This window comes from Emydura macquarii, unplaced genomic scaffold, assembly GCF_026122565.2.
Source record: "Emydura macquarii macquarii isolate MOO-44397 ecotype Brisbane River unplaced genomic scaffold, CSIRO-AGI_Emac_v2 contig_312, whole genome shotgun sequence".
Taxonomy (NCBI): domain Eukaryota; kingdom Metazoa; phylum Chordata; order Testudines; family Chelidae; genus Emydura; species Emydura macquarii.
Genome location: NW_027130449.1, coordinates 10,860,718 through 10,887,445, shown reverse-complemented (window position 1 = coordinate 10,887,445; position 26,728 = coordinate 10,860,718). Strand labels below are relative to the sequence as shown.

Genomic DNA, 26,728 nt, shown 5'->3' with positions numbered 1-26,728 from the left:
ATTTGCTGTTAAGTCAATTCAACAGAGACTGTTACATAAAACCATATTATGACATTTTCCTTACACAAAATTACCCCATTAAATTACCTTTTGGTACAAAGATTTCTTATTCAACCACCATATTTAAACATCTTCCTAACACTGAGTGACAGCAATACAGGAGACACATTCTTCACGTTAGGGATATTGTATTGACTCATCTTGCTCAAGACACAGAAAATTCAAGAATTGGGAGACACCCACATTTCAAAATAAAGATAAGATCTGCTACAAGAATTGCTGGCTCTCCTGAATAGCTTTTCACAGAGTAAACTCCTCCTAAGATTAAAGGAAACTACCTCTGTATCCCCTATGTGCAATTTCACTGTCTTTTTATTGCAGACAAGGCTCAAATTGGGCTGTTGTCACAAGCTCCAGAATCTCAGCTTTTATTAAAAAAAAAAAAAAAAAAAAAAAACCAAAAAGGTCCGGCTCTAGCTGTTTTGGTTAGGAAAAAAACCTTAAAGGCGTGAACTGAGGGTAAAGTTTCCAGACAGACTGAAGCAATAGCTTTCAGGAGAGAGGGCTGCCCTGCTTGTCTTGATAGTGTTAACGCCATGCCCCGTGATGATGCTTTAAGTGTCACCATGCTCAACTTTCGCTGCTTTCTGTCAAAGCCCGGGGGGGAGGAAGAGCGAGGCCCACGTTGTGCCGATCTGCACGCTCTCCTGTGAGTGACCTCTCCTGTTGGTGCAGTGAGTGTGGGGCTTGGGCGGTACTGCCACCTTGCTCTCTTCTCCTGCTGACCTTTGGAAACAGAAGGCCAGAGGGGAGAAGCAGAGCCTGAAGGGACATCTGAGCCCCAAAGGGGAGCCAATCCCTCAAAGTCCAATGGCCGTCCAGTCACCCCCCTCCACATTCTTCAACAGTGCAGCATGCTCTGGCTGGGAGCCCAGGCTGCTGTTTGCCTGGCTCCATGTGTTGCTGACCCTCCCCTTGCTGGATGCAGCCTGCAGCAATCACTGCTGGGGTTACACTCGGTTCACATTTGTCTTCAGCAGCATGAGGGCTAGAAACACAGGTATATTGAGAGGAGAGTTTAGATTCTCCTGGCTGAGAGCTGGGCCCCAGGCACACGTCTGTGCCTTAATCTTGCCCTGCCCAAGGATGTATCTGAACGCCTATGAAGGAAAGCCCAGCCTGATGAGCCTGGCAGGGCCTGCACGATCATATTCCTGACAACTGCACAATCCATCAAATGGTATCCCTAGGGGCAGAGCCTGGGCAAGTACCACTACTCTGTCACCCTACCAACTTGAGCCCTGACTGCAGACAGAAAAGGTACCAGGGGAGCCGCCTTCCCCTCTCCCTGTGCCATGGGATTTGGGCATTAACCAGCTCTTCTGCGGTTTTACAAATGGCCTTGCCTTCGTTTGATTAAACATAGCCCCAGATAAAGTACATGCAGTGCTACTAGCAGGCACGCAGCAACACCACGCAGCATTAATTTCATCCAGCGGCACTGTCAACACATCTAAGGGGCAAAGAGGATACTTTTAATACTTGCTTTTAAAAATCAGCTTACATTTTTGGAACACTCTTGTGCAGCCTTGTTTGGTCTGGGGTTTTGATAGAGACTTATAAAGAATAGGTGCTGGTGTTTTCTTGGACAGTAACATGCCATCACCTTGCGCCAGATGGGACGGGAGGTGCATGGCCTCGGTTTGGGCTAATGTTCTCAGCAAGGACTGACGTGAATAGCAGCTGCTGCTGTCACAGTTTTACCTTTCCTCTGCAGTCCAGTCCTATGCATGTTCTATGCCGTATGGCTCCAAATTTCTATGCATGTTCTATGTTCCTGTGCCGTATGGCTCCAAATTTGCACGCCTCTTCCCCTAGCCACTCTGCAGGACAGGCCTTTGCAAGAAAGTTTTTGGAAAGCTGTAAGTGAGAAGGTTGCCCTTTGGGACTGTCAATGTCACTCGTGAGTCCCTGACTTCTTTGCCTTGTGTCTCCCACTGGTGGTTCATTCAGTTCTGTCTTCCCCGGGATGACTTTCCTTATACTCTTCCCCCACCAACCAACCACCTGTCTGTTCTCTCTCACTCCATTCCCAACAAAGGCTCCAGGGAGAAGCATTTTACAAGCTTAGCTTGAATAGCGTCTGGATTCAAACACCTTGGGAACTGTCTAGTCAAAGGGAAAATTAGCGCGTTGGAGGAGGTGAGTGGCCGAGACAATGCCAGCTCAGAGTCAGCCAGTTTCTAACTTAGAGCATGCCCAATTAATTGCTCAAATTAGATTATTAAAAAAACCCAATCAGCAACACTGCAACCCTCCCCTCTGCAGCCTGTGCATACAGGGTGAGGATAGCGATGCCTTAAACGGCCTGCGCTGTGCACCGGCCTCAACGGCATCCTGCTCCATTACCTGAGGGCCAGGGACTTTGCGAAAAACCAAGTGGCATGGGCCTGAGGGCCAGGGTGGGAAATACTACAGCGCCTAGTTTAACGTCTACGTCCTGATCTAAAGCCAGCAGCTTATACAACTGAAAGGGGGGAGATTGGCCTTGCTATCTAATGGGCCCCACAGTACTTGCTTCTAGCCCTGGAATGTTCTGAGACTGATATAAATGTCATCAGGGAAAGCAACAGGCGGCCATTTGAAGAAGTGTTACTCCAGCCTCTGATTTGCATCATGATAACTAAGGCACCTGCGCTAGAGGTGGAGCAAGTAGCCCTTCCTGTGCAGCACTTTGGAACTCACGCTGGCCGGAGGTGGTGTAAAGGTTCTATTGATACTTGATTTGAGATGGCCTGGTTGAGTCTCACATGACTTAGTCACTGCTGCGGACTACAACCCACCCTCATTAATCCTTGCAATACCTCAGGCAGCATGACCATGTACTGCTATGGATGTAAGAAGGCCAAGGGAAGGAGGCTGCAGAACACAGCCAGCCCCCACCACGTACCAGCAAGCCAGGGGCTGGGGTCATCACCTCCTGCTTTTTTATAGGAAGATTGTTTGCAAACAGGAAGTAGGGACTGTGAAAACTAGATTTAAGAACGTCTTGTCCAGGGAGCTGAGCTGCCCATCACCTCATTTTCCTATTGCCTGATTCACTCTGAATTCTGGCCCACACTTCCACTCACATTTCAGGCAAAGGGCAACTCAGGCAATCCCACAACTTTTACCCTTCTCACACAGCATTGTAACTCAATTGTGGTGCTTTCCTGCTAGGGTGAAGTGTTGGGGGTGGGGGGGGTTGAAGGAGGCTGAAACAAGTTGGTTTTGGGGATGCAGCTGTCAGTGCTGTATGTCCAGTGTATCATGGGCCACATGGTGTGGGATAAATATTTACTAAAAAACCATCCCTTCTCTCACTGCTCTAATCTCTGCCTTGTTATTTCTAGGAGTAGGAATGCAAAAAGGTTTATCTGGCAGTTAGCTGTAAGAAACCAAAACTGACTCAAAATGCTAACTTCACATCTCACTGCACACCCATACTTTGCTGCAGAGCTTGCAGTTCTTTGTGGTCTCACACACACACACCACAGACAAGCAAATCAGGGCTGAGTGGGGCCCTCACTGACACCTGTGCACCACTCCTTACAGGTGCTGTCCTGACACAGCCCTTAGAGGAGCAGTCAGGTCTGGGTGGGGCAGGGTTTTTCTAATTCAGGTTGTGCTCCCCTAGTAAATCTTGCTCAATGTAAGTAGGAATTTAATAGCCCCAACCAGGTTAAAAAAGAACCTTTCAAAACATGATGCTAAACTGATCTGAAGTTTGCAAGAGAATATCATTGTGGTTATTGGAGAGTTAGAAGAGTTAAATAAAAGATCCTAACCCAGTAGGTCTCAACTTTTTCTCTACTGTGATCCTCCTCCCAGCTAACTAGAATCCAGGATAGTCTCTTGTTCTATTTAGCACTATAAGAAGGCAGATTAGTAACAGCTCCCTCATTAAGAACCCATTTATCTGTATATTTTCCTTACCCTAGTAGTCTGTCTCTATAGCTAGCTGTCCCTCTGTATCTATTGCTTTTTATAAAGTTTTCCCTCTCTATGTGTGTTTAAGTTTCCTTCTCTATGTGCTCAGCAGGCTGCCATGATTCCTTTTTATAGTCCCTCCCCCTATCAGGGCGGAACCATGAGACCTGCCAGGTGCACCCTATAAAAGCAGCAACACACAGCCTTCCTTAGCCCTAGGGAATCAGTTCTAGTCACACTAGAAAAAAAAGCATCTTTTGAGGTTAATCCAACTGCAAGGTAAGGTTTTAAGAAAAACTTCTAGATTTAGTTTATTAAGCCATAGTTCTCCTGTCATACACAACATTAGTACAAAAGGCTCAGGAAAAGTAACTGGCAAGATCAAAACTAAACTGTGTTTATCCCTCAAGTGTCTTTCTCTAGTTTTTCCTCTCACTTTTAGAAAGAAAAAAAAGCTACCACAGCCTGCAGCTTCAAGTAAACCAAATATATTTTGTGATAAGGAAGAAAAATATGAACAAGGACTTCAATTTTAATACCCAACTTTAGATGGAACAGGTGCTGCTGCTTCTGCAGACAGACCCCAGAAATTGTAACTGGGAGTCTCCTTTTGTCATTCGTTCTTAACTTGTGGATTTTAGTGATATTTCTCTTAGTGATTGCAAGTGACTGTAATGCTGGTAAAAGGTGTGGGATTAATACCTCTGCAGGGTGCAGTCCTCTACTTAATCCCCAGAACAGATACAGTCAGAGCATCTGAAACTCCCCACTACAAGGGGGGAAATTGTCCTTTGCACTGACTCTTTGGAATTGGACTGAGAAATAGACTTGCTGTAATACCCCAAATAGCAAGGGTGGGTTACAACTGAGCTAGTTGGGATTTGACAATCTATGCATGCTTTTGTACTGATTTAACTACATTGGTTTAGAACACTTAAATCAGAAGCCCTTTGGAGTTGGTGTTCTACTGTATAATTTATTCCTGTATATGTATGGGAAGGAGTTACATTATAGCCACTTTTTACACCAGTATAATCTCATCCATGCTAGAGGGCTGCATGGATTTAACTGTTTCTAAACCTATATATTTAATAGGTACAGCCTTCCAGGGAAAACAGTCCAGAGCCAATTCTCAATCACTGTATCCACTATGGTAGAGCAACTCAGAATTTTCCACCCAGAAAGCTTTCCTGCACAGAAAATGGAGTTTCATAAACAACCAACATTTTCACAGGAAAATGTCATTTGATTCATTTTTTTAAATGAAAAGTCATTGTAACTTTGGTGCTTTAGTTCTTCTTGTGCCACCAAATGCAAAAGAATGAATGGAGTTGAGTTTTATTCCTCCCTCCACCTTTTAATTTTCTAAATGTTCTCAACTTTGGAAGATTGAAAATGACACACACACAAAATGAAATGCTTTGCTCATCTTGTAGATTTTTCCAAAATTGAGATGGTTTTAAAAAGTGAAAAAAAGAAAATGTCCCATGACACTATTCATTTTATTGCATTCGGGGGGAATGAAACTCAGAACAATTTGTTTTGAAAAATAGTGAATTTTCAATTTCAAGCCCTGCTAAACACAAATAACTGATGTGAAATTGTTTTTCCATTTCTCAATTAGCTTTAACATTGAATTCTTTTCCTGATCAAAACCAAATGATTCTTCTTTTACAATGGCTTTGGGAGGGTAGCGTTTGGGCCAGGTGACCTGTCAATTATAGTGGCAAACATCTATGGCCATACCCAGTCTCTTCTGGTGCTCAACATTGTGTGAGATGGAAGAGTTTTTATCACAAAGTATAGGAACTACCATCAGGTAACCTGCACTAAACTGCTGCTTTCAAGTCATTTGGATTTAAGGATCAGTGTTCCCTGAATACCTTAGAAATTACCTATGGTTTTAGTCTTCTGTTATATGAAAAACTGGTTTTGAAGAATTACTTTCCTTATTCAAAATTATCTACACCGTAGGCCAGTGATCCTGATGCATTAAGTAAATGTTGCCTGTGTTGCGAACAGGTGATTTTTGAGATCAGGGCATGCTAAATGGGTTGCATGTAATACAGAAATGGAGCTATCATATGAGGCATACATTTTCTTTCTTCATCTTTGTCTTCTGATGTCAGTTATATGAACTAAACTGAGTTCTGCATCACCTTGAAAAAGACAGTCCAGAGAACCTAACCCTGGTAATAACATGCTAATTTTTCATTACTTGTATCTCTGTGTCTCAGTTGCAGCCTGCCATTGGAATAACTTCAAGGTAATGCTATCATGGTGGTTGATAAGCTTATTGTGTAGAACAATTTTAGATGCCATTTTAGCTCACTAAAGATTTGAAAATGAAATGTACATACTCTTTATTTTGTATTAATACACTGCAATTGCTTTAGAGTCCAGTATACCAGTTGCATGTAAATACTACAGATGAACTTGCCAAACTGGAGCTCACAAAACTAGTGCATTTATCCCAAAGCAAAGTCTAAACCCTCTAACTCCTTAAAAAAATACATTAAAGAACGTACCACACACACATATTGCACTTTTCTCCATATGAAATTTTTACCCCATATACATCTCACCAAAGTCTCTTCAAAGGAGTCTGTAATACAAGATAATAAAGGTAATACTTAACTATACAGTACTATACACAATGCTCTAATGTAAGACACAACAGACTTGAACAAAAGCAGCCACTTCAAAGTAGCATGACTACAAGTGGTGCCCAGGAGATACTCTATTGTGGCATTAGAAATTTTTTATTCTAAAGAAAATTACATGAAATGTTAAATAGGTTGTTAGTTGAGGGAGAATCCTCTTAACCTACTTCATGTTCATAACATTCAAAACTCTTTAGCTCCCTAGATACTTGCACTGTCAAACTCAACAGCTTAGACTAGCTGGGACCCTCTGGTAAAGAAATTACTAAAATAAGTTGAGAAAGAGAACAGAATTATTGTTGTGGTTTGATCTGTGCCCGAGTCCTGATCCATGTCAGCGTACTGCTGATAAGTTAGAGCTTAGGTTGTAGGGTTTGTTGTGGAAATAGTTCAGAAAATGGGCAGCTATGTTTTGTAACCAACTCCCCTGTGCAGGATTGGGCCTCAATTTATTTTTCATGCTATGGAGACATTTCCATATCCTCTTCTCGCTTCTCCCTTGTGCAGCTCTGAGTACTCAGCTTGACTTCATATTTCTACAAATGTTTGCTTCATGTTCGGGGGCCCACTCCTCACACATACATGTTTGTCACCTGCCCTGCTGAGGTGCTGACTCTACTGGGCTGGCCCTTTGTTCCACGGCAGTGTTGTTGCCAGTTCCCTGCTCTCTACTAGTTTCTTAAGACCTAGGGGCTGTTCTTTGAAGATGTTTAATGCCACTATAAAAGTTCCTATGCAATAGGGCATTAAGTCACCTTAAAACAGTCTTTAGATCAGTGGTTCTCAATCTCCCCCAGATCAGGAGCCCACATTACAACAGAAAATCATTAGTGGACCTCATGGCCATCTAGCCATAACCTCTAGGCTGGGAATCCATGCTTTAGATTAACATGGGATTTCAAAAAGCAATGGCTTTAGAATCACTGTGTAGTAAATACCAAGCCCTGACTGCACTATAAATGAATTAGTGACCAATATTACACAATATGCTGTATAAACATGTCAGATTTTAGCATACTAGGAAATAAGGCTATTGCTGGCAGCAGTGTTGAACTTTTTCTTGTTTAAAGCTGACTGATATGCAGTCACTAGATTTTTACCTTTGCCATGTAAATACTGCATTATTGCTCTGTGTGCTGGCTGCTCATTCTCTCTGGTGAAGGGGGAAAAAAAAGAGTTCTGCAGTCTGCTCTTTCATAACTGAGATTTATGAGAGGAAATTAGTTGAAGAGTCAAGAAATCTGATGAGAAACACCAGTCAATCAGGAATTCCCTCTTCTGCTACCAACAACTTAGTTCAATGCTTTGGTACTTTATACAGTGATTGGAGAACTTGCCCGTGGGCCAGTGTAAAATGACATCCCCCTCCCTGATTTGGTGGGGTTGGGAATTTGCAACAAGACTTTGGTTTGAGAGCAAAGTCACAGGTGCAGTGTTGACGACTGTGTGGTGATGGATACAGATGGAGCTATTAGCATATTTAGCCTCTTTCCTCACTTTGAATTTAATGCAAAGGGAAACCTTCCAGACAACAAAGGTGTTTTTTCATAAGCAGTACCTGCTTTTCTGCTGTCCTTTGTGCTTTAAAGAACCTGTGTTGTGCTTAGTGTGCCCATCTGCTCAAAGAGAGCTAACCTCTCCAACTAGGGGGTACTTTTTAGAAATACACAGTTCTCCTTTAATAGTGTCCCACAGTATTTCAAACACTGGAGACAAAGCCCAAATTACAGGGATTAACCATGTACTTTCTGTGGATCCAAAACCCAGCTGCTGTCTGGCATTTTGTGAACTGCAAGGGTGTGGAGACTCAAGTGCTTGCTCAAAGTGAGTATCTGTTGAAATGGTTAATATAGCAACAGTTCTTGACACTAAATATTGCTGTAATAATTTTAACATTTCATATATATATATATATATATGAGCAACCAAAACACTAAGGAAGTTACATTGTATTCCACATGGTGGAACACATGCTCTGAAGTTGACTTTGGCTTTAGCATGAATATAAATGGGGTATTGTCTACTTTCTTCAGAAAAAAGCATATAATCTGATAAAGAACCCAAAAAGGCACAGCACTATCACTTCACATGGGTTTTTAAGCTCATTGTCCTTAAGTTCTAAAACCCTAAATAATTGTCCAAATATACAAAGCTTAATAAACCACCAGCAACGCATACTGTAAATTCAAAATAGTTATTTTTTAAAAAGCGACAGGACAGCTGTATCCTCTCCAGTGCCCAGAGCCGCTTCGAGGCAGAGGCCTCCACAAGAGGCTGTCTGCAAAAAGGGTTGATTGGCTGACCACTTGCTGCAGTTGTAGACCTCCTCTTGGTATTTCTTGGTAGTTCCACATCTCTCAACTGATCCTTTTTCTTTGGAGTATTCTGCACCCCATCCCAAGGCCTCTAAAAACACTGCAGTGCCCATGGCAGACCTCGCTCTCTTGACTAGGTCAATGTATCATTTTGTCAAAGATCCAGAAACTTCCCAAGTGGGCAATTAGAAGTTTTTTGGCAAGTTTGGGGAAATTCTGTTGCTAGCAGGAGGATGTAGAGTCTGTTGGAGAAACACCTGGTGTCCTCAGACTTACTGTGGACTAATTTAACATCAGTAGCTTAGAACCAGCATTGCAATGCCAAAGTGCAACTTTCCTTTACAACCACCATGCACTAAAGTTTCAAGAGTTCTTGATTTACCTTCAGGTTACCCAAGTCTTTGACTTCCAATGAAAAATATATTGCTTTTATTGCCAAGAAGTATAATGCATCACACATTCATTCTCCTTTCTTTTATGGATCTGTAACTGGTTTCGCCTGGTACTGGATGGATGCTAGTAGAATTTCCAGTTTTTAGAAGGGCCTTTTCCTTGCTGTTAAAACTAGGCCTGTGATTTTCTCTGCAAACTGGTTCTTTGTTTGACCAAATTGCACTATCCATCTCCAGCCCTTGCCACCAGCTTTGTGACGTGGTATTGACAGAATGAACTAGTGGCTACGTAGCTTTTAGCCATCCCCTGCTAGTACCAGTCAGGTGGCTTTTATATCCCCCAGTAGGGTCAAGGGTTGGAAAATAAGCCATGAATTTTAGGGTTGGACCAAAAATGAAAATTCATATGCTTTTCCTTCACTTCACCTCTCTTCCATTCTGAAGTTAACACTGCAGATCACTTGGTTAATTCACCAAGACAAAGCCACTATGTTGGGGGTCGACAGTCTCCATCATTTCACAATCAAAAAGTCCAGGCAACTCTGAAAGGGTTAATGCCTCATAGCTGGACTGAGACTCATGAGGTGCTGAGCTCCTCTGGTTGTCAGGTGATGCTACACTACTCTGCTGGGCTGAGTTCATGGAATACTGGCACTGGTTTGGGTAGTCTGGCTCAGAAGAGGTGATGACTGGCAATTCACAAGTCTGATAGGAATATTGTAAGGGCTGTGGTGGTGGCTGCTGTTGCACATGAATCTGTGATGGCAACCGAGGTGAGCTGTGGATCTGTGATGGCGGCAATGACTCCAGCTGTAGTTTCTGATACTGGCTAAGAAAAGGATCATATTGCATTTGTTCTGAGGAAGGCTCCATTACAGGGCTCAGGGGCTGTGCCAGGCTGAACTGTGGTGGTTGCTGCTGCTGCTCCTCCTGGCATGGAAGTGGCAATTGACTTGACCTTGGGTATGAGCTTTCGGCTATTTGCATCTGGTTAAAATAAGCCTGCAGCTGGGACTGCTTCTGGAGGAAGAGTCTCTTCTGATGCAGCCTGAATCAAGGACATGAACAGGAATTATTTTTAACCTTTGAAATATTATTTATGTGAGACTGTCTGCTAGACACTAACAGCCATAGCAGAGAAGGGTGACAAGTATGCTGGTTCCATAACCTTTGACAAAGCCAATCCCCGAACTGGTAGTTGGGTTTCATTTACAACTGAACCATGCTAATTGTCACTTTGCTAATCTGCACGCACAATGGGTCTCTCCCTGCTTCTTAGCAAAGGTGCAAATGCAGACACAATGCAGTGAGGTGTGTCACTGCTAACATTATAGAACCTATTCTAGTGGACGATGAAATATTATCCTAAAAAATTAAAACTTCACTATGCTTGTGCATTATGTGATGCAGCAGGGATAATTTATTTTAAAAGCCCTCACTTCACCCCCACAAAAACAGTAAGGGTGCTGATCATAAATTCTCATTGGTTAATAAAAACCCCAACCTCAACCAAAAATGCATATATGTGGCTTTTTTGTTTGCTACTTGCTAAATTGCAGAACTCAGCAACTGACACTGAGTCTCCCCAGCTACCAAGGCAAATTAGGGATGTTCCACTGTATTCCTATTTATGACCTGCATCTTCCCGCTGGATTTTAACAAACACCCGTGCTCTTCACATCTGATGAACAGGAAGAACTCAACACAAGGACTTTTGTTTCATAGCTACCTTTGGCAGATTCCGGGGATACCACAAAAGTGGGATCTCCAGTCAGCCAATTTGCAGGGCATCCAGAAATATGAAGTCCTCTCCTGGCTAGTCTCTACAGCATCAAGGAAAGGAGGTATCCAGACAAGACTGTTCCCAGCTCACCTAGTTAGGTAGTTTATATTTCCTTACAACCCTCTTTTCTTTATTTAAGACGTGAAAAAGCACATGAAGTTGCTTTGTAGCAAAATAATATTCTCAATGGCTGTCAGCCCTAGCCCTCAAGCAGTTGCCCCTCAACTCTACAGTCATTCGTGACATCAGACTGCAGCTCTAAAGGGACAACATCCATTTCAAGAAGGCAAGTGAAGGTTTCATGACCTCCATCTGTCCAAGTCCCTCTACCAGTGTTTGTGGTATTACAAGCACATTTAATTTATTTTAAATATTTCCCCCTCATGTCAATGTGGCTTATCTGGATATGTCTCACTAAATCAATTCCCTGCCATTCCCTTGGACACACTGCTGCATCCCCATCCTTCCTATTTGCTGCCTGTGCACACAACAGTTTAATCTCCTAAGGGCTGTAATGCTTTGGTCTAATTCTGGCTGTGGGGCCAGACCCCTTCTGACCTTAAACTATGTGGTTCTTTCACACAGCAACCAGAGCTAGGTTTAGCTCTTATATAGTCCTTTGTATATGCTTGCTTTTTTGCTTTTGTATCAATTTTCTCCAACTGCCCATCAGCCTAGCAATTTAAATATACAAAACAAACAGTGAAAGGGATTACAAAACGAAAAGGTGGGGGAAGGAGGGGAGGAGCAAAGATTTCTCTTCCAATCACAACTGTTGTAGTAATCTTAGATGTTACAACAGGTAAAGTGTCATTTCTAAATTGACTGTCCTTTCCGATGTCTTTAAAAGCCTGATATACAGGAATTCCTCATGTTCTTTGTGGGAAAATTATCTGGTCATGGAAAAAAGGCAGGAAATACCCAAATGACTAAGGATTCCAAGTGGTGAGACACACCATCTGTGTTCTGAGTTACCATAAATATTGCAATACATGGTACAGAAACCTTCACTGGGAAATCATGAACACAGAAGTATAGGAAAAGGATAGCTCTGAGTACTGCCCCCAATTCATAGAGAACCTCTGCACAGCAAAGAAACCTAAGAACACACACACCACTATGCAGAATCAAACTTTATGCTCCTTTACTGCAGTGGTCAGGTGGTCCTGGCTGCCGGGACCCGACTCCCTGCCAGTCTCGCTCTCCCCACACTCTAGGGCTGAGGTCTGGAGGAAAGCAGAAGGCTGCACCCTGAGTATCAATCCCTCCACCCTACCAGCCCTTCAGCATGGCCCCCCATAGCCATTAATTCATCGGTCCTGAAAAACCTAAATTTGGATGAAATTAGCAAAACCTGAATAAAACCTAGGAATTTTTCAGCAAAAAGCAGTAAATACTGATAATGAAGGGTCTTATTAGTATCAGATATACCAAGAGCAGTGTTATCAGTGAAGTACAGGCACATGTCCCCACTAGTTCTCAACACAGAGATCCATACCCACATGGCAGGGACCTTTCTTTTCCATTAGGAGCTGTGTTCTTGCAGTTTTTTAATAGTTTGCCTGTCCAAGAATCTCTGTTCCTGAACGGACGCAGGGATTGTCCCAATTCTCCTGTTACTCCTGAGAGGAAGTTGTGTGCAAATGAGTCATCTACCCAGATTGTGAACCTTCTCACCTATGCTCCTGTAACTGCTGTTCCAGGCTTCGGGGCAGTTCTTTGCAGTACAGCTGGCAGGTATTCGGGGCTTTTGACAACAGGCTGGGTTTCTGCAACAAGTACCAAAAGATGATAGAATTGAAATGTGAAATGAAATGCACTGTCTTTAATGGATGAGTCCAGGAGAGACTGAACTGTCCCATAAAGTCTCAGCTGGGGAAATACTTGTTTCACATATCACAATGTGAGGGTTTGAGATTGTGGGCAGCATTTTTCAAAAGTGGATGTGCACGTTTTGGATGTCCAACTTGATATCTAGCTGTGCAGCAGCACCAGTTACTGGCAGCGCCTAGAGGCCCCAATCAGAGATCTGGACCCTATTGTGCTAGGCACTGTCTACATATGTAAGTCAGACAGCATTTGCCCCAAACAGCTTCAGTCTAAGTAATCACCCACAACTGTAACTGAAGCCAATAGTAGCTGCAGGTAATCTGTACTCTAAAAAATTAAGCCCAATGGCATTCAAGTTGGATACCCAAAATAATGTGAACCGCTCTGAACTAGAGCACACTTGAAAACATTGGTCTGTTTCTACATGAGTATGTACTAACTGGTACTCTCTAATTGATTTAAAACATTCACTGTGGTTTGACTTGTGGGAATTATTACACAAGCTGGAAGAATTTGCAGAGTTTGTGTTCTTAAAAGGAAACCAGTAAAAATGAAGAGAAATGTTAAACTGAGATGGAAAAAGGCTCCTCAGATCACTTCCCAGACCAGATCTTGGTACATTTCCTTTAAAGTAATGCAACCACAAGGAGCTACCAAGAACTGTTACTGAACTCCTGTTACTCATAGTTGCCTCTAATTAGCACATAAGTGACTGGCTAAGAAAGTGGAAAACCAGCAGCAGTAGCTGCAGCAATCAAAGGAACCAACCATGTTACACAAGAAAGATAGGTGTAACTTGATGTTTTGTTGCTTTACTAGTTATCCACTGATTTTTCTCATTGAAAATAATAATTCAGGAGCCAGAGTAGTGTGTAGTATCAATGACTGGCTTGACGCTGTGGAGGGAGGCACCATACCTGTAGTCTGTGTTGCAAGTACTGTGTTTCTAAACTCTGCCGTCGGGATAACAACTGGGGATGCACACCATTAGGGAAGGCAGATACAGTCTCCTGCTGCTGAGAAGCTTCCTCCTGGCAAGAGAAGACAAGACTATGAAAAAGGACACTATTTCCTCCAGACAGACACTACATTTTCTGCTTAAACCTTTTAGGGAGATGCTTACACAGATCTCCATAGATGCAGCGACTGGGGCTCTAGTGCCACTTGGTGTGCAGGATTCACTGCTCACTTAAGCAACAAAATGATTGTTTAGATTTCCTCTGTGCCACGTAATACAAAAGGACTCACCTGACTAACCTGGAAAAATGCAAGGTATTTTCTGACTCATTTGTCCTCAGATCCCAGCGGCACCAGGACACAGTGACCCTGACCCTGTGAATTGTTTACTTGCCCAGCCTTCTCCTCACAGTTTTAAAACAAATACAAAAGGTTTTTGAGAGGAGTTAAAAAGATCTACACACAGTGGGTGTCTCCAACAGGCAGGATAGCTGCTGATGTGGCTGAGAGGGAATGATTCACGGGTTGGCACCACAACAGCTCCATGAGCTCTGCAATGTCACACGCGTTCTTCTGAACATAGTGACGTTCTGGTTTTCAGAAAGTAGGGAGTGGAACTTAAATTTCACAATGAAGTGTGAGAAAACCGTGGGATTATCAGTGCTTCAAAGTTAGCAGTCTTATCTAGAGCCTTCCGCAATAGGTTCTATCGACTACCCAGGCTGATTATTTCCCTGAGCAGGTGGGCCCAACAAGGAAGATGGAAAATGCTTCTTTACATTTGCTGCCTGCCTCCTGTTTGTTTACAAACAGGTAAATAAGGGTAAATGGGAGCAACTAGATTTTGCCTGGCAACAGGCCAAAACTGGCCAACTGAGGTATCACCAACCACATTTAAAATGATGGGGAGATCAGTTGTGTTAGAGCACAATAACTCCACTGTGGCAGAGCAGAATTTGGCTCTATATGGAACTAAAACATCCTTTAGACTGAAATGAATAATTGATGCTTGGCTCTGAAAAGCCAAGAATACCATCTCACTGGTTCCACCAGGCTGGCAAACACTAACCCACAAAAGCTCAATACCTGCTCTACCCTCCATTACACAAGTGACAGGGAGAGGAAAAAATTTAAGCTATAAATTAACATCTCTTCTAGATCTCCCTGTGTATCTCCTCTCCTCTTCATCTGTCTTAGAACATCAGCTCCTTGAGGAAGGGGCTATTTCTGTTTTGGCTTGTACACAATCAAACATAGTATCAGTGCTTAACACACCTGAGGGGGGCTGTTTATGAGATTCTGCAAGTGGGGAGCAGTTGACGTTAGGCTGGGCTCTTCTTCTGATCCTATCTGTTCATATAGCAGCTGGGCTTTATTCAGTTCCAGGATTCCTTTGGTTCGTGCCAGATTCTGAAGGTGCTGTCTAAATGCTACAATTCCTGTACGAAAGTCAAACAGAACAACATCAGAAGAGAAGCTATTGCTATTCAGTTTGCATAGCAATGTGAACTCTGGCAGAGCCCATCTCAGTCATATTTCACCACTAAAGCAGGGTTAAAGCACACATGGTACTAGGTTTTGTAGAACTTCTCATGACAACAGTGAAACAGTTACCTTGTGTGAGGGATGTGTCAGATGCTCTGCGCCCCTCTCGGAAACTGACAGGGGAACGGTTGTGGGCCTCTCGTTTTTGGGAGGTCAGTGCCTGCATGGCTGGATTGGCAGGTCTCAGGCCTATGAAAGGGGGTGTCATTCTGGGTGCTGGCTGATGGGCCAGCACCATTTCCTTCAGGGAAGGAGTATCCTCGAGGAAGTTCAGATCCCTCTGAATAGATCCCATATCATATTCTGAGTCAATGCTGCCCAAAGATGGATTCTCATCTAAGGAGAAGACTTTCCCTTTGAGAAATAATAAAAGTCAGATTAAATGGAAAGTGCAGTCATATAGCAAAACAAAGGAAGTGCCACAAGTTCAAGCCATTCTTGCCAGCACTGTCTCCAGTGACTGGCTTGGAAGAAGGGTAATAAAAATGCGATCTTTATAAACAGTTATGTAATACCTCTAGCACTGGAATGGGGTCACACCATTGGTTTCAATACTAATGTTGAGGGTATAACAAGTTAAATGGCTTGGCTGGTGAAGATACTGCCCTTTTCTAGAAATCTCCCAAAGCCCTTTACAAACTAAGTATCACTTCATCTACCCCAGGGGTGAAGCACAGTAGCAGTGGACAGGTACAGTACATAATTACTAGGATCATGAAGCACTCCACATCCAAGTAAACTGCAGTGAGAATTTAGGGAGACAGAATAGAATTATCCCAACTGGGATCCAGCCAGGATAGTGGGAGTCAACGTTTGAACTCTTGCAAAAATGCAGTGCAGTCTTGCATGGTTACATGTGGTTATGAACTTGGTTCTAACAATCGCTAAAAGACAACAGCTGAGCACTTTAGCCTTGCACTAAGACATCAGATCAGTATTGACTCTGGTAGAATGCTATTAAGTCACCAATCCTGCTTCCTTCACCACACTGTTTTTCTTGAGGAATTTCCCATTCAAGTACTGTCTAGATTCTGTTTAACTTGGGAGATGACAAGATCATAGCCCAACTTGGCCTGGCTGCATCACCTCATTGGCTCTGCGCTGCCAGACAAACTAGTGTTTCTTGCCAGGCCCAAATATCACCTGGGAATCGAATGTGTTGGAATGGTTAATTATGCCAAAAATGTAACAAATTTAAGTTGCCTGCCACCCTCGACCATTTCTACATTGCCATGGGATTGGATGTGGTTGTGCTGGCGTAGGCCAGCTGTGAATTTGCTCCCTTGTCTTCATATCTGCCTCTATATTAAGTAACAAACAATAAACAAGAAGCTGCTTCTCTTGATAGTCACTAATTTAATTGACATGAAATCAAGACCGTGTTCTTAATCCAGCATGTAATAAACTGGGCTCTTAAAGTCTACATTAAACTTCTGTGGAGACCTCTATTATTTATGTACCTGTGCCTGGCATCATGACCAGCTGATTGGTCACTTCTGCCAGAGTGTGACGTCTTTTCCCACAGCGGGTTGCTTGGAGGGCTGCAAATGCTTGCGCAGGGTCGTCTTCTGAGTCGCCTTCTGTCTCTATCCCCTCATCAATAGAAGTTTCCATCATACTGGTAGGCAGTGACTGGCATCCTTTCCTCATCACCATAGGGGGCACGGGATCCAGCAAGCAGCCATTTACCTAAATGCCATAGGGAGAGGAAGAAAGACAGCATTTATTTACTAGTCGAGAGACTCCATGAAGAATCAGAACTCTGCCCTATATTGTGAGATGCAGACAGACTCAAGGCAGCTTGACTATTCAGTGTCGTCCGTGAACTCCTCTAATCTATTGATTTAAATCAGACCAGTTCAGAGTTCCAAAATGAGATTCCAAGGGTAGAATCATTGGTCCCCTTGTTTCTTAGGTTACTGTTGGAATCTCTCTAGTTTAAAGTCTATTTCGTTTCCAGACTACTTACTCTTGTCAGGAGTTTAACTCATGAAATCTGCTTCAGGCTTAGCCAAAATATTGATGAAACATTTGATTTTTGTTCTCTTGAGTCTGCCCATTGTTTAACATGGACAAGAAGCGTATGTAAGACCAAGTTTGCAATATTTAATTCTGCGCTGTCCCTGTAAAGCTGCAAAACAACACATTCTCCTAAGTGCTATGTCAAAGAATCAGCAAACATGCCCTTCCTTGGTTCATGCCTAGAACTGGTCATTTGCATTAAAGGTCCATTCCTCTTATCTTGTCTGCTAGCTGAGGTGGGGATGTCTGGGACTTGCAAGTGAAAATGAACAGCATCAAATTGCTCAATGTAAAATTATCTGATTTGTTAATAGTGAATAGAAAAAAAGATGAGCTACTCACTGGAGCCTGTGTTCCAACCATACTGTGGCTGGTACTTTAGAGACAGAATACTGTTTTTTTTAAATACTGCATAAAGTACCCTAGAAGCTATAAGCAGCTTCCCATTGCAAGACTGGCCTGGGCTGCTACTTTTTCTTCTGGCAAGATTGGGGTGGATAAAAATCAGTGTTTTAAAAACAAACACTCCCCCTCCCATTTTATTTAAATGAATTTTTAAAAATTTAATGACAAATTTTGCTTTTCAAAATAAACCTATTTAAAATTAAAACTGAAATGGACAACCTATGTTAAGGACTAAATTTACTATAATTATAATTAAAATTAAATATTAAATAGCACATCTGCGGCTGAAGTTTTGAAGAAAGTCAAACCACTGAAATGGTGGAAGTCACTGGCTCAGCCCTTGGAAGCAGAGTTTGTTGAAGTGCTAAACCAGCTTTTGACAGCAAGTAGCCTCTTCTGCAGGTGCAGAGAATTTTTTTCGTTTGTTTAATTAACTAATTCAAGTTCAATTACTAGCTCATTCAAAGTTGAGAAACCAATTGGGAGCTGAAAAATCAAGAATGTTTTTTCTTCCAACCTATTAATAAAAATGAAGGATGAGATATTAGAACTAAAATTTTGACGGACATGATGACCAGAAACATTTAGTTCAGTTAACTACAGACACTTCCTTTGTTTAATAAAACAGTACATTTTTAAATGGAATTTTGATACTTATTTCTTATGTATCCAGCACATGTAAGATTTTTATTTAACTAATAATTCTAACCTGCTTTTTGTACATTCTTAAATTAATTCCAACTTCTATCCAAATACTGCTTGACACAAGTCATGTGTAAAAAATGAGATATCTAGTAAATAAGAAATGTCTAACGGTTTCCTAAGATGATAAAATAGAATTAACATTTATTCAGATTTTTTTTTAAACTGTAACTGCTTAAATAAATGTGTAGAAATATAGTATATCTTTCTGGTTAGCAAGAAATACCAAATTTAGGATAAAGGTTATATTTAGTTGTAAATCAAACAGTTTTAATGGTTACTAACCAATGAGAAACTACCTTTCTTCAAGAAAATAAAACAGATGCAATTCAAGATAAAAATTAATTTTTCAATTGAAATTTAAATAATTTTTTGTTAATTTAAAATCAATTTTACAATTATTTATTTTAAATCATTTTAGGAAGGAACAATTGATGGCACACTCATATGAAATGGGAAATGATTACCTAGGAAGGAATACTGCAGAAAGTGATCTGGGGTTAGAGTGGATCACAAGCTAAATATGAGTCCACAGTGGAACACTTGCAGAAAAAGCAAAGGTCATTCTGGGATGGAAGCAAGACAAGAAGTAATTCTACTCTACTCCATTCTGATAAGGCCTCAACCGGAATATAGTATAGTGTGCAGTTTTGGGTGCCACGTTTTAGGAACAAAGTGGACAAATTGGAGAAAGGCCAGAGGAGAGCAACATACATTATTAAAGGTCTAAAAAACATGACCTAGGAGGAAAAATTGAAAAAAATGGGTTTGTTCAGTCTGGAGAACAGAAGACTGAGTGGTGACATAAGTTTCTAAGTACCTAAGATTGTTACAAGAAGACGGGTGAAAAACTGCTCTCCTTGACCTCTGAGGATGGGATAAGAAGCAATGGGCTTAAATTGCAGCAAGGGAGGTTTAGGCTGGACATGAAGAAAGCTTCCCAACTGTGAGAGTAGTTAAGCATTAAAACAAATTGCCTAAAGAGGTTGTGGAATCTGTCCCATCTGTTAAAAATCTCCAATGACAAACACCTGTCAGGAATGGTCTAATTATTACTTGGTCCTGCCTTGAGTGCAGGATGATTTAACTCAATCCACCCTGGAAAGATGTCCAGTATGACATGAAGACCACCTCCAAGTGCCACCCCCCCACACACATACCCCTTCAAGCCATCTAATGTAGTTCTGTTTCAAAACAGTACAACAATAATGCACACTAGGGAACTTTTAATGCACACTGGGGAACACTCCAGCAGGGTCCACAAGTAGTGCATTCTAGAATTCACACCTCTCTAGTGTAGACTAATGCACCATGTAGACAAGCCCTAAGGCTCTTGGATGTCTACCATTCAGATGTGGCTCCCAATAAATTGTTTGCCATTGTTCTGATGTCTAAGCTGGCTAGGGTATAGTTGTCAAGTGTAGCTCAGTAGGGATGTCTGGAAAACAGATGAAAGAATGAAGAGGCATCCTTGGGTTTGACATTTCATGGATCAGCTGATAACATTTCCTCATTATTGGTTTAAGAAGGTTATAGGAGAAATAATGTAATCCTCTATTCTGGTCTAATACTGAACATTTAATATTACACTTTTGCCTTTATCATGTATAGTGTTGTAAATCTTCTCCACACCCTTCAAAGGGAGCCTTCTTCCCACTGCCTGGAGTCTGAGAGGTACTCTGCTCTTGAGTTTTCCTCTCTCCTGTATTTGCATTTCCAGTCCCTCCAGCCAGATGATGAGAATTACTTTTCTGCTCTTCATTAATCCCCAGACATACGTAGTTGCAATTGTACAAAACGGTGTAGAGTTCTCTATGGAATTTAGTCTCATCAGATTAACTTCATAATTAGTTACCTGCTGAGCTCTTTGGGCCAAGAGTCCACACATCTCTGTGTATTTTGCTTTCTAGTCTTTCATCTGGGAATGTAAAGTCTATACCTGGATAAGGGTTAGAGTCGGGAGCCCCTCTGCCAAGCCAGCTAGGAACCAGAAACAGGGAAAGGGCAGGCATTCAGCTATGCCCAGGTGGAGGATCCACAAAGCCAACCAGATGAGAAATGACTTTGCCTGGTGGTTTGAGCTGGAACTTAACTTCTGTGGACTCATGGAAAGGAGACTTCAGGGTAAAACTGAAATTCTCTAGTTTGTCAAGTTCTGCTTGGGTAAAAGCTGAGTCATGTTTTGGGGTGATACCCCTGGCCAGCTGAAGTTGTCCACCTCCACAGCTACAGGTTGCTAAATGATAGATATTTCTATGGATAAACTTGGAAGGGGAAGAATGCATTCAGGCTTTACCTAGAGTAATTTGGATTCAGTTTTATTCTAGACACTTCCTGCTAACTTTTGGAATTTAATTCTTAAACTTCCCTATCATTAAACTCTCTCCAGCTTTCTGTGTAACATTGCCAAACCGTTTTAAAACCCACTTGAACAGGCAGCTTGGTGCCAGGCCAGGGTTATTTCTGTACTCTCCTTCACACCATTCCTGCAAGCCACCAAGTTGTGAGCACGGCTGACCCAAGGACTGAGACTGGACTATTTTCTGGCATAGCAGTGCACAGCACTAACTACACTCGCCAGTGACTTGGATTTCATAGGTTGTGTTAATACAGGAACTGCTCGTGTCCCTCACCAGTCCTGACTGAAGAGTCTAGTGGGCGGCTGAATTTTGAGAAGGTACGCACACTTCCCACTGGTGCTGTTTAATACTGACAATGTACTTTTGTGACATTAACAGAACAAGAACAAATAAGATGCCAACACCATGCTGCAGAGCTTGCATTGCTTCTGGTTGATAAGAAATTGTCTCAGCTAGTCATTTTTACAATAATATGGGGCAGGTCATTGCTGTTTGTTTTCTTTGCATTGCTATAAACTTGAATAAGAACTTTGCACATGGTCCTAAGCTAAGCAGCATTAGCACAGTGCAGATGTTCCCCCTACACACTGGAATTATGCTGGCTATACAGTGTAACTAGCATAACTTCCTATTTATTAAACACAAGAGAAGATATCAAAAGACTAGGCCTCTGTGCCTTCCCTGGAGTTTAAACTGCTAGTAGGGGGCTTCTAGGGAGTCAGCATTCTCAAATACAGGGATGCAATGGATTCCTGCCACGGTTTCTGGAAGGGGCTAGCAGGTGCGTGACAGATAATTTGGCCTCCCATCCACATGGGAGCCTGCAAACAGAAAAGTGTTAGTGACACCTGCGGCCTTGCTAGAGGCATTGCTAATGCCAACTCCAGCAGTTAAATCTGCACAAAAGGCAAAATGCTAGGCCCTGTGACTCTGTCTTGATGGGCAAAAAGTGTGACTGCATGTTAGCTCACTATAGCCTAGGCTACCTCTCTAGCTACAACAGGGCCAGCTAAAATGTCTTCAGCCCAGGGTGGATTGATTTAAATCAGCTATTTAAATCACCAAGAAGAAAGCCTCAATTTAAATCACTGATTTTAATAAAGGTTTCTATTTGTACTTCCTTTATTTTCTAAAGAAAGGTGCATTCTCACTAATGGATGTAACCATTAAAACATGTTGATTTACACCTGAATAGTCCATACGCTAGATTTGGTGCATCTTTTTGCTACCTAGGATGGTACACTAACTGCACACATTTATTTAAGCAATTCTATACCTTAGTTTCACATTCTTATCTAGTGTACGTTTTTAGTATATTTGAAAATGGTGAATGTTGTAGTGCTTATTTACTAATAAGTAACTTTTTGCTCATGATTTGTGTCAAGCTGCATTAGGAAGGGAACTGGAATTTAATTAAACACACAAAGCAGCATATGAAGTTTATTTTTCTTAACTACCTTAAATGTTTTGCATACTAAAAGTTCTTATCAAAACATGTTTCACATTTACCACAAAACAATTTATTAAACAGATTAACTGTAGTGAATGAATTAAACTGATTATTTCAAATCAGACTGGGAAAACTTTCAAATTTGCCTAAGTGAAAGTGACTGGAGCTAAAAGCTCCCACTTGCCTAATTCTCCTGAAAACGAGACAGTCTCCTGAGTTACTTAGCTTGACCTATTGTGCCCTACTTATAAAGCTTGACCTCAAAAGTTACATCCCCCCGATTCTCTCCTTATACAGAAAAGCAGCCTTAACTCAAAATCTGATTGAGGCTCATGGATTCAGCATATTTATTTAAATGTTCTAAGATTATCATTTTAGTCTTAACATATTTTGAATTCAAATTTAATTTTAAACAGGTTTATTAAAAAAAATTTTAAAAATCCAAATTTTATTTTAATCTATTTTTATCCACTGTTTCACACACTATCTTGTATCTTAAAGAGCAGTTAGAGGGCATTTAAATTATATTAGACTAACTCAATTGAATGAGAACAACTGAATACCCCCATCCTATCTGCTGTCAAGACGGTGCCTATTTTTCTCCTCCTTCCGAAGTGCTTAATAAATAAGGATTTAATATTTGCTATGCTGTTATCAGGAAAGAGAACAAAGCCAGGGATACACCAGTACCAGACTGGTGAGTGCAAATTACTTGGAATGCTCTGACCACTTGTTTGTTAGAGATATAGATCAGATTTGATGTTACAAGCCAGATACAGAATAAGAATAGGTACCAGAGAGCTTTTCCTGAACTCAGCTGATTTCCATGCCATGAGAAGCAGCACTGTAAAATGACAGGATGAACACCAGGTTCCTCCCAATGACTACCAAACCTGTTCTGTTTTACAAATAAAATGCCATTTTATATCCCAACCCTGCACACTCAGTCTGGGATCTGAGTTAAGCTGTTTTTTCCTAGCTCACGCATCATCAAAAGTAATAAAAATTCTGCCACTTCCCAAGCCAGAAGCAAATCCAGTTTGCCTTCTGTTAGCTGAGCTAGCTATGCTGCTGCAGCAAGAGCTAGAATAGCAAAACCAGTGCAGACTTATTTTAGTAAAGTCAGCTGACATGACCAAGACTAAAGAAGGAGTAGATCTGTTGAATAAGGTTTGGTTTTTACCAAGTAATTTTCTGCCTAATCATTTCATATATTTCTGAATCTGTTGAAAGAAAAGAGTAGCAAAACTTCATTGTTATAAGAGTGCTTATAGAGCAAGACTTAAATATTGAAAAGGGCTTTCTATGCCCTTCTTGAACACTTGTCTTTTCCAACTGCACATGGGACAAACAGCCATAAAAAAATAAGATAATGCAAAAAACCAAACAAGCTGGCAGTCTAGAGAAATAAGTTAGGGCCCTCTGTTCACTACATCCTCTGGTTTTGGCTCCTGTTCACATATGGGATTCAGTTCCTCCATTATCAAGGGCATGGGCAGAGCAGGGCTGCTGCAGGTCAGAACTAGCAAACCAACATCAGGGGCCAGGACGGGAGTAGCAGGGTTGAGATGCACTGGCAGAGCTGTAATGGGGAAGTTTGCATTGCAGTTGTCATTCCTTCTTGTGCTCATTACTGGTATTAGTCCTTGGACTTCCATCAGCACTACATTTATGCACAAACAAAATCTGATGAATTGTAAGCCCGGATGCAGGGTTCTCCCACTAAAATTCTAACATGGAAAACGTGGTATTTGGGTCGTGGTATCATTCTTTATTAAATGTTTTGAGGGAAAATGTATTGCATAACAGTTCATCTACAACATGAAGTGTCCTTTGGTATATTGAAAACCAAAATGTTTTCAAACAGCCAAAAGTATTTGTTTGGAAAACAGCTTCTCAGCATAGGCAGTAGCTATTGGTAGCTATTGATCACAATGGTCCTAACAGCAGCCTGCGTCGTGTAGCTCTAGGGAAATACTTCCAGCATTCTTATGAAATGAACACCTATAAATATTTTGTGCTTGTAGTAGTAATGTGTTGGTATTTAGAAAGAAATACCAGCTCTGGATCTGATATTTTAAGACAACGGCTCTCTATTTTTTTTTTCTTTCCCTAGTGTGGATCATGTCTTAGGAGTACCGCACAGACACCTCCACCTCCCTTCCTATCTGTGGACCTATACATAAGTTTCAGATGACCACCTATCATTGTCATGCATTTTGTGCCATCTCCGGCACTTCTGCCTTTTCAAGGTAAAAACCTCTGCTTCTCCCACTTGAAAAAAGTTTAATATCCCTGTAACAATAATAGTTTCTTACATGGAAAGTATTTAACGTATTTGCTGTCTTGTAATGTATTTTAGAAGCTAAAATGAGAGGACAGCCACCATCAGATGGTCAGTCGTTTCTCTGTGGACCACCAGTGATACATGGATCATAGTTTGAGAACCTCTGAACATGGACTGTAATACCTTGCTGTTGCAATGTTCTTGAAGTCAGTGTGAGCGCACTCTACAATATAAAGTAGTCTCCATGTGCTGGCCTATTCTGTTCAAACTGCATTTATTTAAAAAAAAACCTGCAGCGTGACGAAGAAATTTTTAATTTTCAAAGGCTGCTTCTTTTAAGTCTCTTGATTTGATGGCCATTTGCTTTCAAGTGAATCAATAGTTTTTTTTTGCTGCAAAGGGACCCCACACACAGCTATTCAAATCAGTGAGGTGAAAAAAGTTCAAAGTCCTACTGTCAATATCTAACTATCAACAAATAAGAAATCCTACAGAATGGCAAGCAGGAAAAAAACATGGGTTGAATCAGGCAGAATACACCATGCCAAGGTTAGAATTATAATGGGGTAACATGTGAGAATGACAATGTTACATGTGAGTAAAGACATTTTTGAACAAATCAGTCCAATGACAAACTCCTGAGTTTTCTCCATACTGCCCGTTCATATATCTCTGCCTCCCTGCAGAGTATCCCAGACAGCTAATTTGATGGCAAAATACATCAACCTAGCCATAGCTCCCTTCAGAGAGTTAAACTGTAAGTGTACACTTGTACAGCTAGGGAGCTGTCCCATCCTATTAGCAGAGTTCAGTCTTACCTGTGGAGGTACAGGCAGCCTACACAAAATCTTTGGCTGATTGCAGGAAACAAAACCCATTAACTGGGGCTGCAGTTTAAGATGGTCTCCAGAGCAGAGTTTATATCCATTTCTAGTTACAGAAATGGCCTTGTGAAGAGGATCAGCTGTAATCCCCCTGAGACACAGCAGTCTGCTAATACGTTCTGTCAGTATGAATGTCCCTACGGGCTAGTTACTGTTCAAGAAATGGACTATAGTAAACAATTAATAAATACTATATTTAAACTGAAGTACTTGTCTGCCAATTCTCCTGAATTTCATAAGGCAGGAAAGAGTGAAATTCCAATAGCTTTAGCTGCTACCGCAAGCTCATGGTTAAGGCTTCATTAGAATCTCTTGTTCTCAAATATTTACATTTCTGAAAAAAAAATGACCTTTTCAGCTGAAAGTTTCCAGTGTTGGTCTCAGCACAAAAGTGGGTATTGAAGTTTGAGGAGCAGCCACTTGCCCCTTTTTACACTTTCTGATGCTGGAGACAAATATACTTACTTCAACTTCATACACACAACGCCTGCTCGAGAATGGTTTCAGGCCAATTTTTACATTTGGGGAGGAGGGGAAAAATATCTAGGGAGGTTGATTTGTTTTGTTTTTTTTAAAGGGCAATTCAGGGGGCTTTGAATGTTAAAACTAAAACCCACAGATGCAAGCTTAAAGGGCCCAGGATACAAAATTATTAAAGGTATACAATGAATTCCTATATCATTGTCTCAAACTTTTTTTTTTTCTCATACACCTGTAGTAGGGGTATGTATATGTGACATTCACATTTATACCATGTGTGGACATAGCATGTTCAATAAAGACATTCATGATGCACACTGACTGGCTTACCCATCCTCTGACCACTAATCCACCTCCACCAGGTCACCCCCTACACAGATAGGATGAATAAAATTCTGCTTTTAAATGCCTCAGAGGCAAACAGGGAGCAAAGATACAGGAACTTGGAGAGAGAAGGAGGGTTATGGAGCTCAAGAATATAGAGTTTTCACTAAGCCCAGCTATCTCCAGGGCAGATGCCAGTTTGCATGAATGTGGGTAGGTCTGCTTAAGTCAGCAGTGACACCACCTTTAAAAAGCTGAGAATCTGACCTTGGCTCTTCAGGGTTCTGCACTAGGAAACAGACCTGCTTGAAAGGCCAACATGTTTGTTTTCAATTAACTTATGGAAAAAAGTGCAGATCA

The 26,728-nt window shown here is 41.5% G+C and overlaps 1 protein-coding gene and 1 long non-coding RNA gene across 5 annotated transcripts in view; one reads left to right on the top strand and one right to left on the bottom strand.

Annotated features, from left to right (window-relative positions):
* Nucleotides 1–443: 443 nt before the first annotated feature.
* SIK2 (salt inducible kinase 2) overlaps nucleotides 444–26,728 on the bottom strand; it is a 95,812-nt gene continuing 69,527 nt past the window's right edge. For 2 of the 3 annotated variants that reach the window (XM_067565272.1, XM_067565280.1), the window contains exons 10-15: nucleotides 16,915–17,143; nucleotides 15,524–15,808; nucleotides 15,185–15,348; nucleotides 13,870–13,983; nucleotides 12,800–12,891; nucleotides 444–10,387 (exon numbers count right to left, since the gene is read on the bottom strand). In XM_067565272.1, the coding sequence (XP_067421373.1) occupies nucleotides 9,805–10,387; nucleotides 12,800–12,891; nucleotides 13,870–13,983; nucleotides 15,185–15,348; nucleotides 15,524–15,808; nucleotides 16,915–17,143 (1,467 nt within the window). In that variant the 3' untranslated portion in view covers nucleotides 444–9,804. Of the gene's footprint in view, nucleotides 10,388–10,596; nucleotides 12,016–12,799; nucleotides 12,892–13,869; nucleotides 13,984–15,184; nucleotides 15,349–15,523; nucleotides 15,809–16,914; nucleotides 17,144–26,728 lie in introns of those variants that run through there. The other variant, XM_067565287.1, reaches the window with a different exon arrangement.
* Nucleotides 4,186–26,645, top strand: LOC137164416 (uncharacterized). 2 transcript variants are annotated; one of them, XR_010923021.1, is made up of 4 exons: nucleotides 4,206–4,248; nucleotides 21,197–21,260; nucleotides 24,510–24,645; nucleotides 24,756–26,645. It is a non-coding gene; the product is annotated as an uncharacterized lncRNA (long non-coding RNA). The 2 variants fall into 2 exon arrangements; XR_010923020.1 differs by lacking the exon at nucleotides 21,197–21,260 and having other exon boundaries at nucleotides 4,186–4,248.